This window comes from Gossypium hirsutum, chromosome D13, assembly GCF_007990345.1.
Source record: "Gossypium hirsutum isolate 1008001.06 chromosome D13, Gossypium_hirsutum_v2.1, whole genome shotgun sequence".
Lineage (NCBI taxonomy): Eukaryota > Viridiplantae > Streptophyta > Magnoliopsida > Malvales > Malvaceae > Gossypium > Gossypium hirsutum.
The window spans coordinates 37,772,056-37,791,220 of NC_053449.1; the positions used below are offsets into that span (position 1 = coordinate 37,772,056).

The 19,165-nt window shown below is 33.7% G+C and overlaps 1 protein-coding gene and 1 non-coding gene across 2 annotated transcripts; both read right to left on the reverse strand.

Moving 5' to 3' along the window:
- Window positions 1-2,202: 2,202 nt before the first annotated feature.
- Window positions 2,203-2,309, reverse strand: LOC121225866 (small nucleolar RNA R71). The gene has a single exon (XR_005923770.1). It is a non-coding gene; the product is annotated as a small nucleolar RNA R71 (small nucleolar RNA).
- Window positions 2,310-3,316: 1,007 nt separating this feature from the next.
- On the reverse strand, window positions 3,317-18,915 carry LOC107919310 (uncharacterized). Its single transcript, XM_016848791.1, has 3 exons — window positions 18,378-18,915; window positions 3,971-4,031; window positions 3,317-3,356 (listed from the first exon to the last, which is right to left on the reverse strand). The coding sequence occupies exons 1-3, from the start codon at window positions 18,913-18,915 to the stop codon at window positions 3,317-3,319; spliced, it is 639 nt and encodes a 212-aa protein (XP_016704280.1).
- Between the last annotated feature and the right edge of the window lie 250 nt (window positions 18,916-19,165).

The following is a 19,165-nucleotide window of genomic DNA, read 5'->3' on the forward strand; positions in this document are numbered from 1 at the left end:
TCTAAGCACAACTTCGACTCAATTAATACTCTACATAGTTTGAGATAAGCTTGTGGTGGGCTTTGACAAAGAAAGTGTTGTGGAAATACGAGTCAATGTGGAGATTTGTGGAGTTATGCATCGTATTTTTTTGTTTTTCTTCTCTCAGTTAAACTCTATTTTTAGTTTCCCACTTAAACTCTACTTAGTGCAAGTTATTTTAATATTATTTGACTTACAAATTTAGCCTTTAAATAGGCCATTTTTCCACCTTAGAAAAATAATTCATTTGATAAACTGTAAAAGTAACATATTTTAATCCCATTCTTAATGCGTTTTTAGATGATTAATTATGTAAATTAGTGAATTTGATGATCCTAATCCTTTAAATTAATGTTTTTATACTTAGGAGTGCCTTTGGGTCTGAAAAGAGCTAAAAATGTGCCAAAATCGGGCAAATAGAGCTGTTTCTAAGATCCACACGGGCTAGCCACACGCCTGTGTGAGCCAGTGTCGATATCGCACTCTGCTTTCCAAATACGCAGAAAAACCCAATTTTTAGGCTTCTTCAGCATTCTAAAGTCTATAAATACCAATTAGAAGAAGATCTAAGGGAGCACTCAGAGAAGATTGAAGAGAACACTTGAAGAGCCTCATCTGAATCAACTCGGAAGCAGATCTCTTTCAAGATCGAAGATCTCCATTTAATTTCCTTCGAAGTTTTATTGAGTTTCTTTATGTCTTGTTGTTATCCTAACTTTGAGATGTTTCTATTCAGGGTTATGAACTAAATTCCCTAGATACCTAGGGAGGATGAAACCTATGATGAATCTAATTATTTAATTTCTATTTTTACGTGATAAATACTTGATTCTTGTTCTCATTTATGTATGCTTATTTCGTGTTTTAATATTTTTAAGATATTAATTCATGTTTAATGTGCTTATTTCAGTGGAGTAAAAGTCCCTGTTTAAGAGTAGATCTAACATAATTGAGTGGAGTTGCATGCAATCCTAGAAATAGGACGACATATATCTTCTGGATTAAATTCAAATCTAATAGGGGAATCTATAAATCGAGTTAATGAGACGATAGGGGTTTTAATTAGAAAGAGATTTCAATTAATCAACCTAGAGTCAGTTGTTCTTACTCTCGAAAGAGATATTAACATAATTTAGGGATTTCTACGAATCAAGACACAAGTGAATAAATCGTTTAATTCAGATTCAAAATAATAGGTGAAGTCTAGGTGGATTATTTCCTAGGTATTGTCTTTCTCATTGGTTATCTTCGATTATTTTCCCATGTCATTCTCTGTTGCGTTCGTAGTTAAATTAGATTAGTAAATTTAGATTAAAATAATCACTTCAATTTATTGGCTAAATAATAGGAAATCAGTAACTACGTACTTTTAGTCATCGTGGATACGATATTCCCTACTCACCATAGCTATACTATTGTTCAATAGGTGCGCTTGCCTTTGTCGTAATTATAGTTAGTTTAGTGACCATCAAGTTTTTGACTTTGTTGCCAGGGACTAAAATATTAAGAACACTTGATTTATATTAATTTAGAAATTTATTTTTATTGCATTTTATTTTTGTTTTCTAATTTTTTTATTTGATCCTGACAGGTTCCTTTAGTTTATGACTAGAAGAAACCCGTCGGGACCATTACTGTTTGACAGTGAAATTGAAAGTACATCATGCAGAAATCGTAAAGAAGCAAGGCAGAGTCAACAGAGTATACTAGATGAGCAAGAGGATTTATTATTATTACTAAGGAGATGGGTGATAATCAGAATAATCAGTTGCCTCCTACGGTTGCTGCAAATCCTGCAAATCCAAATCCTATTCCTCGTACTATGTACGATTATGCCAAGCCCACTCTAACTAGAGCTGAATCGAGTATTTTGAGACCCACTATTTCTGTAAATAATTTTGAACTGAAGCCGAATACTATTCAGATGGTACAACAATTTTTTTAGTTCAACAGTTTGCAAGACGAAGATCCAAATACTCATTTGGCTAATTTTTTGGAAGTCTGTGATACTTTCAAGATAAATGGCATTTTTGACGGCGCCATTTGCCTACGATTATTCCCTTTCTCATGAGGAACAAAGCTAAACAGTGGTTGAATTCTTTACCACAAGGTTCTATCACTACATGGGATCAAATGACCGAGAAACTCCTACTGAAGTACTTCCCACCGGCTAAGACAACTAAGTTGAGGAATGATATCTCTTCCTTCATTTAGATTGACTTAGAAACTCTATATGATGCATGAGAGAGGTATAAGGACTTATTAAGACGGTGTCCTCACCATGGGTTACCTCTATGGCTACAGGTTCAAACCTTCTACAACGGTTTGAATCCCTCAACTAGGAAATTGATCGATGCAAGAGGAAATGACACTGAATAATTATTAGTGGCAACCCATGAGGACAACCGATAAAAGTAGTAGGTGTTTTTAACTTAGATGCGGTCACCATGTTATCGAATCAGATAGAACTTTTAAATAAGAAAATTAATGGTTTATGTGTTTCTACGCAGGTACATCCGGTGATGCAGTGCAATACGAATGGATGAGGAATGAACAATCCAGAATGTCTACCCTACGGTCCTAGCATAGAGAACGAACAAATAAATTATACGGGTAATAATTCTAGGACTCAAAATAACCTTTACAGTAATACTTATAATGCTGATTGGAGGAACCATCCTAATTTTTCTTGGGGTGGTCAAGGAAATCAAAGAGCACAACCTCCTCCAGGCTTCCAACAACAACCTTACTAGCAAGAGAAAAAGTCGAATCTCGAAGAGATGTTGATGAAGTTTATCTCGATGTTAGAAACCCTCTTTTAAAACACTGAAACATCACTTAAAAATCAGCAAGTGTCAATTCAAACATTCGAGAATCAAATCGGTCGACTTGCTAAACTAATTTCGGAAAGACCACAAGGTAGTTTGCCTAGCAATACTGAAACTAACCCTAAGGAGCAGCTTCATACAATTACTGTGCGAGATGGAGAAAGGTTAGTTGAATCTGAACCAGAACTGAAGTAAGAAATTATTGTAAGTAAAAGTAAGGTCGAGGTAAGCCAGAATGAACAAAAATTGGTTGATAAAGAATCTAAACCTCGAGTGCCAGACTGTGTAACAGACCGATGTCGTGTAATCCTAGGTTACACAGTCATTTCACCAAGTCGTACGGATCACCTTGCACCTAAATTAAACAAACCACATGGTCGTGCCCTATAATTGTGTATGGCACACAGTCGTGTGGTAGAACGTGTGTGCCTAAAATGCATTCCAAAACAAGCAATCATAACCTAGGTTCACTTAAGCCTCACGTCATGCAATTGACCATTGATCAACCTGTCAAAAGACATTAAAAAAAACATACCAAAACACAACATGAATCATCCAACCTAAATGCCTAACCAATATACCACAATTGGCACCACAATTCAAGCATTATTCACTAACCATTCATGTATAAACATACCTACATTTCAAGCCTATTCATTCATTCAAAACAACATCATTTTCTAATTGCCACATTCATCAAATAAAGTTCACCAAATGACCTAATACATAAGTATAAATTTATCAAGTAAATGCTTATACCAACTCAAGCCACAAACAACCAAAACAACCATTATAGGTTGTATCATTACACACATGCTTCATATTCAAAATGGCACAAAACATAATCAAACTACTTAGATACATATATGACCATTAACCTATTTACATGCCTGTCATAACGTTGCCTACATAAGTGTACAGACCCATTCTGCCCGGGCCCAAACCCACCTAAATCTAAACCCAAAACCCATTACAAACTAAACACAAATAAGCCTAGACCTGGCCCAATTAACCCAATTACCCCAAACCCATTTCTAGTAGCCTAAAATAAATAAAAATAGAAAAGAAAGAAAAAACCTAGCCCTAGGTGCGCCGCACCTAAGGTATTCAGACCCAACTACCGCCATCGCTCCTTTGACCAGCGTCGCGCGGCCTCACCTGCTCCACCAACTCTTCTGGCACCTGCAAGGGAGAATACACGCAACAAAAAGTACAACGACAGTAGAAAAATAGTAAAAATTGTTGTAATGGGCTATAAATGGCCGAATATCATCTTTGTAAGGGGTTCTCCATTTAAAAAAAGAAAGAAAACATTGAAGAAATAACAAAAAAACAGTTTGAAAAGATGATTTTTTTTCTTTCGATTTTATTTTTCTTTTCAATTTGTTTCTTATTTATTTTCCTTTCACATACGATAAATAAAAGAAAAACAAAAAAAAGTGGAAGAGGAACCTTACCTACGCCGCGCCGGAGGAGGAGAAGGTGAGGGGATGTCGCCCATTTTCGGGTCTTTGGCCTATTTTTCCATGAGCTTCGGCCCCAGATCCGTGCCTAAGAGACACTCGACTTCAAAAAAAGGATAAAAAAGATCTGATTTTAAGCCGCCGGCCACCGCACGTGGCGGTGCTACGGCGGAGGCACGCCGGAGGCCTAAACCGAATGATGGCCGGACCTGAGAGAGAGAGAGAGAGAGCTTTCTCTCTATTTTTTTTAAAAATGAGGCTAAAATGTTCTGTTTTGGTGTTTTTTTATTTTTATACTAAATATGAAACGGCGTCGTTTTGGTGAGGGGGATTCGCGCGTTGACCCGACCCGACCTGAGGGTCCGCGCGTTCTGGGATTATTGGGTTATTTACCCATTTGGTCATTCCGCCTTTTGGGGTGTTTCAATCTAGGCCAATTTGCATTATTTATATTTTACAAATTTTTCCCTAATTGTTTTTAATATTTTCAATTTAGTCCCGCGTTCACTGAAGCGACATGTGTCCCAATAATTGGGATATTTTCTTATTTGGCCTTCTGTCCTTTTACGCGCGTCACATTTTGGTCCTTTTCGTTTTTTTTTGTTTCAAATTCGCCCAGTATTTTCGTTTTACTTCGATTTAGTCCTTTTTTTCAGCAGTTTTATCATTTTGTTCATTATTTTTATTATTTTTATTATTATCTTTACTATTACTATTAGTATTATTACTAATATTATTATTACTATCATTATATTTACACTTATATTTACTTATATAAATCTTAGATAATATGTGACATATTATATTATTATCATCTAATTACTTACATATATACACAAATACGTATATATATATTTTTATTTTTTAATACATACATATTTTAATTTATATCCATATACATATATATATCTCTTTACATTTTTAATTGTCTTCACTATTTATTTATTTCATTTTTATCATTGTTTTGAATGAATGTTTTAATTTTATTCGTTTATATATGTTGTTATTTTGTATGTTGTAGGTTCAACTTTTTATTTATTTTATATTTTTGCTATTGCTTGTATCATTTTTATACTTTCGTATTCATTATGGTTTGGCCATGCATAACAACAATGTAATTTATTTTCACATTCTCTACTAGCAAATGTGATTTTTGGCTCAGAGAAGTCAGATTTTTTGGCTATGTGATTTCAACAGAAGGCATACGAGTTGATTCGAGTAAAATTTTAGCTATTTTGAATTGGAAGCTTCCAAGAGCCATTTCTGAGGTATGCAGTTTTCTGGGTCTAAATGGATATTATCGAATTTTTTTAAGAACTTTTCAATAATGGCATTATCGATGATGAAACTATTATAGAAAGATGTAAATTTTGTGTAGTCCGACAAATGGCAACAAAGCTTTGAACAGTTGAAAACTATGTTGACAAAGGCACTAGTGTTAACTTAGCCTGAATCTGGGAAGGAATTTATTGTTTACAGTGATGCTTCGTTGAGTGGTTTGGGCTATGTTCTGATACAGAATGGAAAAATTACCGCATATGTTTTTCGACAGCTAAAAACGTACAAAAAAGAGTTACTCGACACACGACCTTGAGTTAGCTGTAGTTGTTTTCGTACTAAAGATTTGACAACACTATATATACGGTGAAAAAAGTCACATTTATACTGATCACAAAAGTTTGAAGTTGCGACAACGAAGATGGCTTGAATTGTTGAAAGACTGTGATCTAGTAATAGATTATCATCTAGGTAAAGTGAATGTTGTCGCCAATGCTTTGAGTAAAAAATATCTTTTTTCCTTGCAATCGATGAATGCTCAGTTAAAGTTGGAGTGTGACAGATCTATACTAGTTGAGTTGAGAGCTAAGCCTTTATTTTTACAGAAAATTTGGGAGTTAGAAATAATGATCCAAATTTTTTGGCTAAACAGAAACTAGTTGAAGATGGTCAGATATTCGATTTTAGTATTGGTGTGGATGATAGCTTATATTTCCGTAACAGATAGTGTATACCTGATGATTCACAGCTGAAGTAGAATATTTTAAACGAAGCTCATAACAGTGTTTATTCGTTACATCTTAACAGTACTAAAATGTATGATGATCTGAAACAGATGTATTGGTAGCCAAAAATGAAACGCGAGATCTCTAACTTTGTATCAAAATGTCTTTTATGCAGTAGGTAAAAGCTGAACATTAGGTTTCATCTAGGTTGCTACAGCCTGTTATGATTCCAGAGTGGAAATGGGAGTGAGTCACCATTGATTTTGTATCAAGGTTGCCACTATTGCCGAGAAAGAAAGATGTGATCTAGGTTATAGTTGATCGATTAATCAATTATGCATATTTCATCCTTGTACGTATAGATTATTTACTTGAGAAGTTGGCAGAACTGTATGTCTCTGAAATTGTCAGATTACACGGTGTACAGTTGTCAATCATTTTTTATCGCGACCTGAGATTTACATCTAGATTTTACAGTAAGCTACACTAGGCTCTAGGCACTAAGTTGAATTTCAGTATGGATTTTTACCCACAGACCGATGGTCAGTTTGAAAGAGTAACTCAGGTACTCAAAGATATGCTCTGATGTTGTATTCTTAAATTTTCTTTCGTTAGTGAATTTGCTTATAACAACAGCTACCAGTCGAGTATTATAATGACATCGTATGAAGCTTTATATGGTCAAAAATGCAGAACTCCATTGTTCTGGACTAAATAGAGTGATATAAAGATTTCTAGAACAAATTTGATCCGTGAAACCAAAGAAAAAGTTAAGGTTATTCGAGAATGTTTGAAACCTGCTTCAAACTGTTAGAAATTGTACACTGACTTAAAAAGAAAGGACATCAAATTCCAGGTTGGTGATAAAGTATTTCTGAAAGTATCACCGTGGAAGAAAGTTCTCTGTTTTGGCCGAAAAGAAAAACTCAGTCCACAATTTCTTGGTCCGTACGAGATTCTCGAGAGAATAGGGTCGGTATCTTATCGTTTGGATTAAAAGATTCATAATGTATTTCATGTATCGATGTTGCGACGGTACAGGTTAGATCAGTCCCATGTGATATCTCCGGTAGAAATAGAGTTAAAGTCTGATACGACGTACAGTGAGGAACCGATTAAGATTTTCACTCAGGAAGTTAAAGAATTGAGAAATAAACGGATAACTTTACTGAAAGTTCTTTGGCAAGGTCACGGTGTTGAGGAAGCTACCTGGGAATTGGAATAAGCTATGAGACTACAATATCAACACTCTGGTAAGATTTTCGGGGATGAAAATTCCTTTCAAGGGAGAGTTGTAATAGTTCATTTTCAGTTGTGTCAAAAATAGTCATATCATGACCACAATTCCGACTAGTGGGTCAATAAATATTATTTATTTAATATTTACAAGGTTATTAGAGTATCATTTTAAAATTTGATTCGGTAATTTTGACGTTTGGATAGTTAATTTAAGGAAAAAAGATTAAATCATAAAAGTTGCAAAAGTTAACCGCTACTAATTTATATGTGTTAAATGATCATAAATGAATAATTGAATGGTTTTAAAAGGAAATTATGCCATGTTTGCTAATAGTGGACGATTATGCACATTGTATTTAGTTATAATGTATGTTTAAATAAGGGGTAATTAAGTAATTAAATAAATATTAAAAATATGATTAAACATATGAAAACCATCATCTTTTTAGTTTTCTTCTTCCACCGAATGGTTGCCACCATTTTTAAGGAAAGAAAAAGCTTCAAAACTACAAATACATTCTGCCATTGTATGTGAGTTATCTTTTAACCCATTTTTCATGAATTTTATGTTTTTGAGATCGTTGTAACTTAGTCTAGCTAACCTAGGGACTAACTTGTTAAATTGTTTTAGTCTAGCTAACCTAGGGACTAATTTGCTAAATTGTCTTAGATTTTAATAATTTCTATTGTTGTTACTTGAAATTTTGTGATGCTAATGATAGGTTAATAATCTTGGTTGTTAAATAAGACTATTTGTAAAGTGAATTTGGTTAATTTTAGGTTTAGGTACTAAAATGTTAATATATTGAGCTTAGCATGAAATTCTTGTAATTTTCATTAATTATGGCTTGTAATGAACAGGGGTAAATTCAACTAGCATATTTTGGGCTTAATTGTGATAAATGTGTAAGTTTCAACTTTAGGGACTAAATTGAATAAAAGGTAAAAGTTCAAGGTAATAATATAAAATATTTTTAAAGGGTCAAATACATGTAGTTAGATATTTTAAGGTATTGGAAATGGTTAATTGAATTAAATTATTATATAGATCAAGAAACATATCAACCGATCGATAATCGTGAAAAGGAGAAAATTGTTGAGTAGTCCTCGATATGGTGTTTGTTATTATCTCGTTTAGGTAAGTTCGTATTAGGTTTATTATGTTTAATAATTTCTTAAGTTCATATTATGTATGTGTATAAAGTATATGTTGATATGATTGGTTGAGAAAACATTTGAAAATGAAAATAAGAGATTGAATTGTAAGGTATGACAATTGTACGTGTTTGAATTAAATTGTATTATCTTATGGAATGTATATGATCATGTTCAACATGATACTATGGTGTAAAGATGGAAAGAGTATGGAAATTGAATTAAACCCGTGTGAGCTTAGTAAATGATTAGGATACAAATGACATGTCATTAGGGCTTATCAGGCACTATGTGCTGGTGATTACAGTTATCAAGTACTTTGTACAGGTGCTACAGTTATTAGGCACTTTGTGTCGGTGTTATATTATCAAGTACTATGTATTGGTGGTGGATATCATACTGATGACTAAAATCTAGCATTTGTTGCATATTCTCGACAGCTTGTGTAAGCAACATCAAGTAATGGTTAATGTCCCGATTGTCAGCTTGTGTGAGCAAATTTATCCCGAGTATCCAAAGTTAATTTACTATAGTTCTCTGAGCAAAACAAGATAAAGAAATGAATGGAGATGTTGAATATGAATTATTTGTGAATCATGTGCTTATCATGTTAATAGATTGTGTGAAATGATGTACTAACCTATTTGGTTATGTTGTGAAAGGTGTAAGTGATTATGGAATGATAAGTATGAATTTTAATTGCACAAGCACATTATAAATATTAGTTACGTTGTGTTTAAGTTTATTACGAACTTACTAAGCTTTAAGCAAGCTTACCTCGTTTTGTTTTCTTCCTTTTAGATTGTCGCATTTGAGCAGTTGATTGGATCGTTTTGGAGATCACATTGTAGACACCATTTTTTGTCCGAGCCCAATTGTAGGCGCATTTGTTCCCTTTAAATATTTGTTCTCTCTTAGGTCTATTCGAAGCCCACCCGATTTTGGTCAATTGGAGGCCTTTGTTTTTCTTTTCTTTTTCTTTCCTTTTTGGGCCTGTCAAGGGCCCAAATTATTATTATCATTACTTCTACTACTATTATTATTAAATATTATTATTATCTTTTTTTAGAAATAAACAAGATTAAAAAATAGTATATATACATGAAATGAAATGAAAGAAAAAAAAGAGGGAGGAGGCTTTTCATATTCTTTTTTTTAATAAAAAAAGGGAAAAAAAGAACAATAACAAGAAGCATGTTATTTCTTTTTCTTTCCTTTTTTCTATAGATATGTCATGAGGGATTGGGTTTTGGGCTCCGATGAAGGGGACGTCACCGGACCGTCAATCCTCCGCCCCTAGGAGCCCCAAAAATCCTTTTTTTTCTCTTCTTCTTTTTAAAATAAAGGTTTTTTAAAAAACAACAGGCTTGATCTTGGGAAAATTTTTTATTTAAAAAAATGGAAAGTTTAGATTTTTTTAAAATAAAAACCTATTTTTTAGTCATTTTAAAGGAAAAGATTAAATTTTTAAAACAAAGTTTTGATCTTTTTCAACTATTTCGAAATAAAGCTTTGATTTTTAAGAAAAATAGTAATTTTTTTTAAAAAAAGAGAAAATTTAGATTTTTAAAAATAAAAATATGTTTTTAGTCATTTTAAAGGAAAAGTTTAATTTTTTTTAAATTTTGATCTTTTTCAACTATTTGAAATAAAAATTTGATTTTTAAGAAAAATAGTGATTTTTTTTTTTAAAAAGTGAGTTTAGATTTTTAAAAATAAAAATCTATTTTTTAGTCATTTTAAAGGAAACATTTAAATTTTGAAAACAAAATTTTGATTTTTAAGAAAAATAGTGATTTTTTTTAAAAAAAAGAGGAAGTTTAGATTTTTAAAAATAAAAATCTGTTTTTCAGTCATTTTAAGGAAAAAGTTTAAAATTTTAAAACAAAGTTTTGATCTTTTTCAACTATTTCGAAATAAAGCTTTGAATTTTAAGAAAAGTAGTGATTTTTTTTAAAAGAAAACTTTGATTTTGTAAAAAAAAAATCTGACCACCGTATGTAGCAGCTCCACCACCGAAAGTCGGAGAGCTGTTGGAAGAGTTTTTTTTTTTTGAAAAAAATGAGGTTAAAATAAAAAAAAATAAATAGATTTCTCCTATTTATAGGTGCCAAAATGGATAATTTATTTCCACCGTCTTACTTTTAAAATTTACTAAAAATATCTCTTTTATGCAGTGCCGCCCTCACTCTCTGGCCTATTTACACCCGTAACTCTTTTTGTTTATTTAAACATTTGATTTAATCCAAAATTTTAAAATTAAAAGCAAATTAATTTCTACATCAGTCCTCTGTCTTCCACATTTTTTATCTTTTAGTCCCAAAATCAAGTTATGTCATTTTGTTTCCATCCTTAATAAGTTATTTACACTTATATATTCCCTTTCATTTGCATTTATACCTTATATATTTAATGTCAATTATGCACTTGATTTTAATGTTTTATATTTATTCACACTTGTATAATTTTTATTTATTCTTATTTCGTCTTTATTTATTTTCATATTCATTTATATTTATGTTTGTTTTACACATTCCCTTTACATACATTTTAATATTATTTGTTTATATTACTTTGATTCTTTTATTGTATTATAAATAAGGTGTATTATTGTTATTATTATCATCATCATGTCATGATCTTATTTATTTCATTTATTTAAGTTTTCTTTTTATTATTCATCTTTTTGAAAGAGTTTTAACTTCTCATTAACTTTAGCCAATTTAATTAATTTTCCTATTTTATTACTATTCGTTTTAAAAGAGGGAACTTTAGGTCATTTTTTCATCCTATAAATGTTGACATGAAGTTAGTTAAGTAGGTGTTACATTTTAATGAAACCATAAGGTTTTTACATTTGGATTTAGGTTAGTCTTTAAGATCTTATCTACCATTTACCTTAGAAAAATTATAAATAATATGCAGGATATTTTTTAGGGTTTTAAACTAATTTTAAATATCGTATAGGATTCCTCTTTAGAATCTTAAATTAATATGTAAATATTGTTTAGGACTTTGTTCAAGATTAAAACTAAATAATTTTGTAGGTGAATTGTAAATCATGAGTAGGTCTTCCTAAGTATTTATTTTAGAAACTTTTTAAGAAAGCTTATAAATGTCATTTAAGATATATTATTTTAGAATTTTGACGAATTTAAACCTTAGATCAAGAATTTTAAAGTAAGATAAATCATAAACCTGGCATATGATACTTTCATAAGATCTTAATAGGTTCAATGTTATTAATTAAATCTTTGAAAAAAATAATAACAATAATAAAAGATCGAATAAGTTGTAGATGGATTTTAATATTTCTCTTAATTTATTTTTAATTTCTAGGCTTTTTTTAGATTTCTAAAATAGAATTAATTTTAGGAGTTGAAGTTATTTTACTAGAATTATTTAGGTATCCTTTAGGGTTCACGTTAAAAGTAAAAATCTCTAATTTAAGTTTCAAATTAGATAAGTTTGGTGAACACATCTTAATCGAGTTACAAGTAAACCGAAGGCATTTTCTATAGAGTTTTTTATTTAAGATTTCCATAAGATTTTAGCCTAGATTAAGACATTAATATGCTTAAATAAAAAAAACCTAACTCCTAAGACCCCGTAGGACTATCCCCGGATAGGCGTTGTGGGGGTGTTATAACCTTTCCCACACATAACTGTACTCCTTAACCCGAAATTTGGTGATGAGATCGAGTCTAGACTTTTAGGATTTTTTCGTAGTATTAATTTTAGACTTTTAGACGATAGGTGGCTAACCAACCTAGCCCTAATTGGTTAGTGGCAACTCTACGTTAATTTAGGCCCTTCATGTGTAGCTTTGCTTACTAGGCCCCCGTACTCTTATTGTTGACACCATTTTTTTGGTAAAACGGGGTCGACTTGGGTTTTGAAAACGAAAACGAGAACGAGAGTCGCCACAAATCTTTTATTTATGAGGTGTGATTGGATTACCTCAAAAAGTGGTTGCTTTTAATAAACAATATAATTTTATTAAAACTACGAGTTTGGTCCACGAAGTTAAAAAAAATGGGTTCGGGAGTCGGTTACGTACGAGGAAGGATTAGCACCCTCGTAACGCCCAAAATTGGTACCTAGTTGATTAGTTAGTGTCTTAATGCCGAAAATTGAAAACTTTGAAGAATTTTAAAAATACGATCCTTCTATTGAAATGTTGAAATTTTCGGGAAAAGGGGGCATATTTCACATTGATCGAGAAAGAGACACATCCAGTAAGTTAGGACACAATATCTTAAATTCTCGATACGTGAAAATTACTTATTTAAAAGATATTTTAGCTATCTCGGATTTAAAAAAAGGGAGACCACGACCAGTAAGTTAAGACGTGATTTTTTTAAAATCCCGAGATCATTTAAAACTTGAGTTTAAAAAAAATTCGTGCATTTAGATGTATTGTGAAAATCGAAGCCCAGTAAGTTAGGGTACGATCTTCTCAGATCTAAACACGAAATGCTATTTATTTAAAACAAATTTTGTTATATCGAGTAAAATAAAACACAAAGTCGTAGTAGAGAATGTGAAAATAAATTACGTTGTTGTTATGCATGGCCAAACCATAATGAATACGAAAGTATAAAAATGATACAAGCAATAGCAACAATATAAAATAAATAAAAAGTCGAACCTACAACATACAAAATAACAACATATATAAACGAATAAAATTAAAACATTCATTCAAAACAATGATAAAAATGAAATAAATAAATAGTGAATACAATTAAAAATGTAAAGAGATATATATATGTATATGGATATAAATTAAGATATGTATGTATTAAAAAATAAAAAAATATATATACGTATATCTGTATATATGTAAGTAATTATATAATAATAATATAATAAGTCACATATTATCTAAGATTTATATAAGTAAATATAAGTGTAAATATAATAATAGTAATAATAATATTAGTAATAATACTAATAGTAATAGTAAAGATAATAATAAAAATAATAAAAATAATAAAAATAATGAACAAAATGATAAAGCTGCTGAAAAAAAAGACTAAATCGAAGTAAAACGAAAATACTGGGCGAATTTGAAATAAAAAAAGACGAAAATGACCAAAATGTGACGCGCGTGAAAGGATGGAAGGCCAAATAAGAAAATATCCCAATTATTGGGACACATGTTGCTTCAGTGAACGCGGGACTAAATTGAAAATATTAAAAACAATTAGGGCAAAATTTGTAAAATATAAATAATGCAAATTGGCCTAGATTGAAACACCCCAAAAGGCGGAAGGACCAAATGGGTAAATAACCCAATCGTCCCAGAACGCGGGGACCCTCAGGTCGGGTCGGGTCAACGTGCGGATCCCCTCTCACCGAAACGATGCCGTTTCATATTTAGTATAAAAATAAAAAAAAACACCAAAACAAAACATTTTAGCCTCATTTTTAAAAAAAAAATAGAGAGAAAGCTCTCTCTCTCTCTCAGGTCCGACCATCGTCTGGTCTAGGCCTCCGGCATGCCTCCGCCGTAGCACCACCGCGTGCGGTGGCCGGTGGCTCAAAATTGGATCTTTTTTATCCTTTTTCGAAGCCAAGTGTCTCTTAGGCACGGATCTGGGGCCGAAGCTCATGGAAAAAGAGGCCAAAGACCTGAAAATGGGCAAAATCCCCTCGCCTTCTCCTCCTCCGGCGCGGCGTAAGTAAGGTTCCTCTTCACTTTTTTTTGCTTTTCTTTTATTTATCATATGTGAAAGGAAAATAAATAAGAAACAAAACGAAAAGAAAAGGAAAATAGAAAGAAAAAAAATCACCTTTTCAAACTATTTTTTTGTTATTTCTTCAATGTTTTCCTTTTTTTTAAATGGCGAACCCCTTACAAAGATGATATTCGGCCATTTATAGCCTATTACAACAATTTTTACTATTTTTCTACTTCCGTTGTACTTGTTGTTGCGTGTATTCTCCCTTACAGGTGCCAGAGGAGTTGGTGGAGCAGGTGAGGCTGCGTGGCGCTGGTCAGAGGAGCGGTGGCGATAGTTGGGTCTGAATACCTTAGGTGCGGCGCACCTAGGGCTAGGTTTTTTCTTTCTTTTCTGTTTTTATTTATTTTAGGCTGCTAGAAATGGGTTTGGGGTAATTATGTTAATTGAGCTAGGTCTAGGCTTATTTAAGTTTAGTTTGTAATGGGTTTTGGGTTTAGGTTTAGGTGGGTTTGGGCCTAGGCAAAATGGGTTTGTACAGCTGCCCCTCTTTGCTCGTTGTCGTGTAACGGGAACATAGCAAAGACTAAGAAAGACCAATTTTTCCCGACCTCACCGAGTCTCGACTTCTTTTAATGCTTCTCTTCTTCTAGTAGCCTCATTCTAGTCCACTGTGTCTTGTCACTTCAATCCACTCCACTGCACTTCAGGGAGATCTGACTTGTAGCTTCAATCTTCTTCGCATCAACTTAGGGGTGCGAGATTTGTGGTTTTAGTCTGCTCCACTGCAACTTCAAGGGGATAGGATTGGATTCTTCTGTCTGCTCCACTACAACTTCAGGGAGATAAGACTGGATGCTATTTGCTCTACTACAACTTCAGAGAGATAAGATTTCTGGTTTTAATTCGCTCCACTGCAACTTCAGGGAGATAGGATTGGCTTCTCCTATCTGTTTAACTGCAAATGTCGGGGAATTAAGATTTGCCATCGTAGCTTCAATATATTCCACTACACCGTCAGGGAAGTACGATTCGCAGTTGTGGCTTCAATATTTTAAATTGCAATGTCAGGGAAGCAAGATTCGCCATTGTAGCTTCAATCTATTCTGCTGCAACGCCTGGAAGTAGGATTCGCCATTATGGCCTTGATCTTTTAATTGCAATGTCGAGGAAACAAGATTTTCCGTTGTAACTTCAATCTGTTCCACTGCAACGCCAGGGAGTAAGATTCGCCGTTATGGCCTCGATCTTTTAATTGCAATGTCGGGGAAGCAAGATTCGCCGTTGTAGCTTCAATATGTTCCACTGCACCTCCAGGGAAGTAAGATTCGCTGTTGTGACTTCAATCTTTTAAATTACAATGTCGGGGGAAGCAAGATTCGCCGTTGTAGCTTCAATCTGTTCCGCTGCACTGCCTAGGAAGTAAGATTTGCCTCAATCTTTTAAATTGCAATGTCGGGGAAGCAAGATTCGCCGTTGTAGCTTCAATATGTTCCATTGCACTGCCTGGGAAGTAAGATTTGCCGTTGTGGTCTTAATCTTTTCATTGGAAACCATGGTTTCTTCGATCTGCTTCGCTGTCAGTCCAGGAAGGCAAGATCTGCCATCTTCATCGATCTATTCTTTGGGGAACATGACCTGTATAATGGACCTAATTATGCTTAATGATTAGGATGTTATGATAAAGAATGAATCAAAATCTCCTAATTAAATGTGCGTGCATGAATGCAAAATGTCATGAAAAATGATCCCTCAATGCTTGAGTTGTTATTACCCATTGTTCAATAAGGCTTTATTGCCAACACGTCAGAATACTATCTTGTCTGGTTGGTAATGCTCATCTCTTACTTGGTCGAATTGCCCCCACTGTAATCTTCAAAATTCAATCCGTTGTGATTTTCAAGGTTAAGCCCACCGTAATTTTGGGATTCAAAACCATCTTCCTCCTGTTGTAATTTAGGAGTATAAGATCTGGCTCCTTCTCAAATCTCTCCTACTGCAAATCGGGGATACACGATCTGAATCTCCTTGGTCTCCTACACCATTCCCAATGTGTCGTACCAAATGTTTATGCACAATTGTAACACTTTCTCTTCTGAGAAAACCTCTTCTTATCATTCAGTGATCATTGCTTGTTTGTTCATTGAAGCTTTGTCACCAATACAACATCCTATTATTTTGTTTAATCAATGTTTGCATAACAAAACTCGAAAGGATAGTCTTAATTTAGACTTTTCCTTCTTAAACATTTCAAACCTTAAACTTGGCGTGTTCTGAACAGTAATCCTGTTCAGGTTCCTGTATTATTCAGAAATTTTCAGAGTAATATACAAAACTCCTTTTGCTTGAACATTCAGTCCATTAATCGTTATTTCAACGTTTGAAAAAGATTATCACAATGGACTAACAAAATGTTATTGAGAATAAATCTTGAAATGAATAAGTTAATAAAGATAGCAAATTTTTCTAAGATAAGATGAAAAAAGACAATGGACAAGATGTAATTTTATTGAGAGCAAAGCTTGAAAATGAATATATTAATCAAGACATCGAATTTTGCCAAGATTCAAAATAAATAAGATGACTACAGGTGCCCCAGATATCGCAGCACGAGCTTCCCTGCATAAGCTTTCTAAAGACCATTCTGAATTTGATATGTATTTAGGAAATCTACAGTACTTTGTCGATGCCCCAAGATGTCGCCTACCTTTTTCTTGTTGATTCAGGTATAGCGAGACCACCACATGCCCCAGATCTTGATCAAAATTTGAGCTACTCTGATCACCTCATGTCCCATCAAAATTTGAGCTGCCTTTTTTAGGTTTTCAACTCAAATCCCCTTTGGTCTCAAAGCGCCCTTTACAAGTTTTCACCTTGACCTCTCCTTTTTTTTGAACTTAAAGTGCCATTTACGGGTTTTCACTTTAGTCTTCTTTCTTCAAGTGAAATATTTCTTGACTGAATCTGAGTTTACAGGATTTGGCATGCTTTCACCATCCATCTCGCTTAAAATCAACGCTCCTCCAGAAAAGGTCTTCTTTACAACATAAAGACCTTCCCAATTTGGCATCCATTTCCCTCTAAAATCTTTTTGTAGAGGAAGAATCTTTTTCAACACTATGTCCCCCTTGTGAAATTCTCTGGGACGAACCTTTTTGTTATAGGCTCTCATCATTTGTTTCTGGTACATCTGACCGTGACGAATAGCTTTTAGCCTCTTTTCCTCTATCAAGTTAAGCTGATCATATCGGGATTGAATCCATTCGACCTCATCTAACTTTAGTTCAGCTAATACCCGAAGAGAAGAGATTTCAACTTCTATGGGTAAGACTGCCTCCATCCCATAAACCAAAGAAAAAGGTGTTGCTCCAGTAGAAGTCCTAACGTATGTTCGATTGCTAGGAGAGAAAAAGGTAATTCTCGTGCCAGTCCTTGTAGGTTTCGGTCATTTTCCCTACAATTTTCTTGATATTTTTGTTAGCTGCTTCCACGACACCATTCATTTTTGGGAGGTACGGTGACGAATTGTGGTGTCTGATCTTGAACTGACTACAAACTTCTGCTATTAAGTTGTTGTTTAAGTTCAGTGCATTGTTAGATATGATCCTTTTAGGCATCTCGTATCGACATATAATCTCCTTTTTCAGAAACCTGCTAACTGCTGATTTCGTGACGTTAGCATATGAAGAAGCCTCCACCCATTTAGTGAAATAATCAATAACCACAAAGATAAAATGTGCCCATTAGAAGCCTTTGGAGATATTGGCCCGATGACATCCATTCCCCACATAGAGAAAGGCCATGGAGAAGTCTAAACGTGAAGTGGTGAAGGAGGTGCATGCATTTTGTCACCATAAATTTGACATTTATGGCACTTCTTGGCATAATTAATGCAATCCCCTTCTATGGTGGACCAATAGTACCCGAATCTCATAATCTGTTTGGCCATTGTGAAGCCATTGGTATGCATTCCACAGATACCTTCATGGACTTCTTCCAAAATTTTCTTAGCTTCCACAGCATCCACGCATCTTAACAATACTTGATCCTTTCCCCTTTTGTACAAAATCTCCCCATCTAGGACATAATCAATAGCCAGTCTCCTCAATGTCCTTTCGTCATTTTTTGTCACACGGTTGGGGTATTCACGGTTCTTTACATATCGTAGTATGTCTTGGTACCATGGATGGTCATCATTTTCCTCTTCTTCAATACTATAGCAAGAAGCTGGGGTCTCATGAATGCTGATCTGAATAGGCTTCATATCTTCTGGTTTGTTGACTTTGATCATAGAGGCTACGGTGGCCAAAAAATCAGCCATCTGGTTTTCGTCTTGTGGGAGATAACAAAAGCCTACACTGTCAAACTCCTTAATCAATTCCAGAACCAATTTCCGATAGCGGACTAGCTTTGGGTCTCTCGTTTCCCATTCCCCTTTGAGCTGGTATATTACTAATGCAGAGTCTCCGTATACCTCTAGTATCTTAATTTTTCGCTCTATGGCTACCCGGATGCCCATGATGCAAGCTTCATATTCAGCCATGTTATTGGTGCAATCAAAATCCAATTTACTCGTAAAAGGATAATGATCTCCTTCAAGGGACACCAGGACTGCCCCAATCCCATTACCTACACCATTCGAAGCTCTGTCAAAATTTAACTTTCAAGGACAATTTTCGTGGGAATCCTCTTTAGCGGTTGCGACATAAATCAACTCTTCATTCGAGAAATCAAAATTTAGAGGTTCGTAGTCTTCTAAAGCTCTGCTG

Bases quoted from the DNA above. Each gene is read 5' to 3' on its own strand.
- LOC107919310 (XM_016848791.1), bottom strand. From the start codon at position 18,915: ATGGGCATCCGGGTAGCCATAGAGCGAAAAATTAAGATACTAGAGGTA. The intron at 4,032-18,377 runs GTATCTGTGGAA...TCTCCCTTGCAG, and splicing joins TTTGGAAGAAGTCCATGAAG to GTGCCAGAAGAGTTGGTGGA. The intron at 3,357-3,970 runs GTAGTTGGGTCT...GTCTTTTGACAG, and splicing joins TGGTCAAAGGAGCGATGGCG to GTTGATCAATGGTCAATTGC.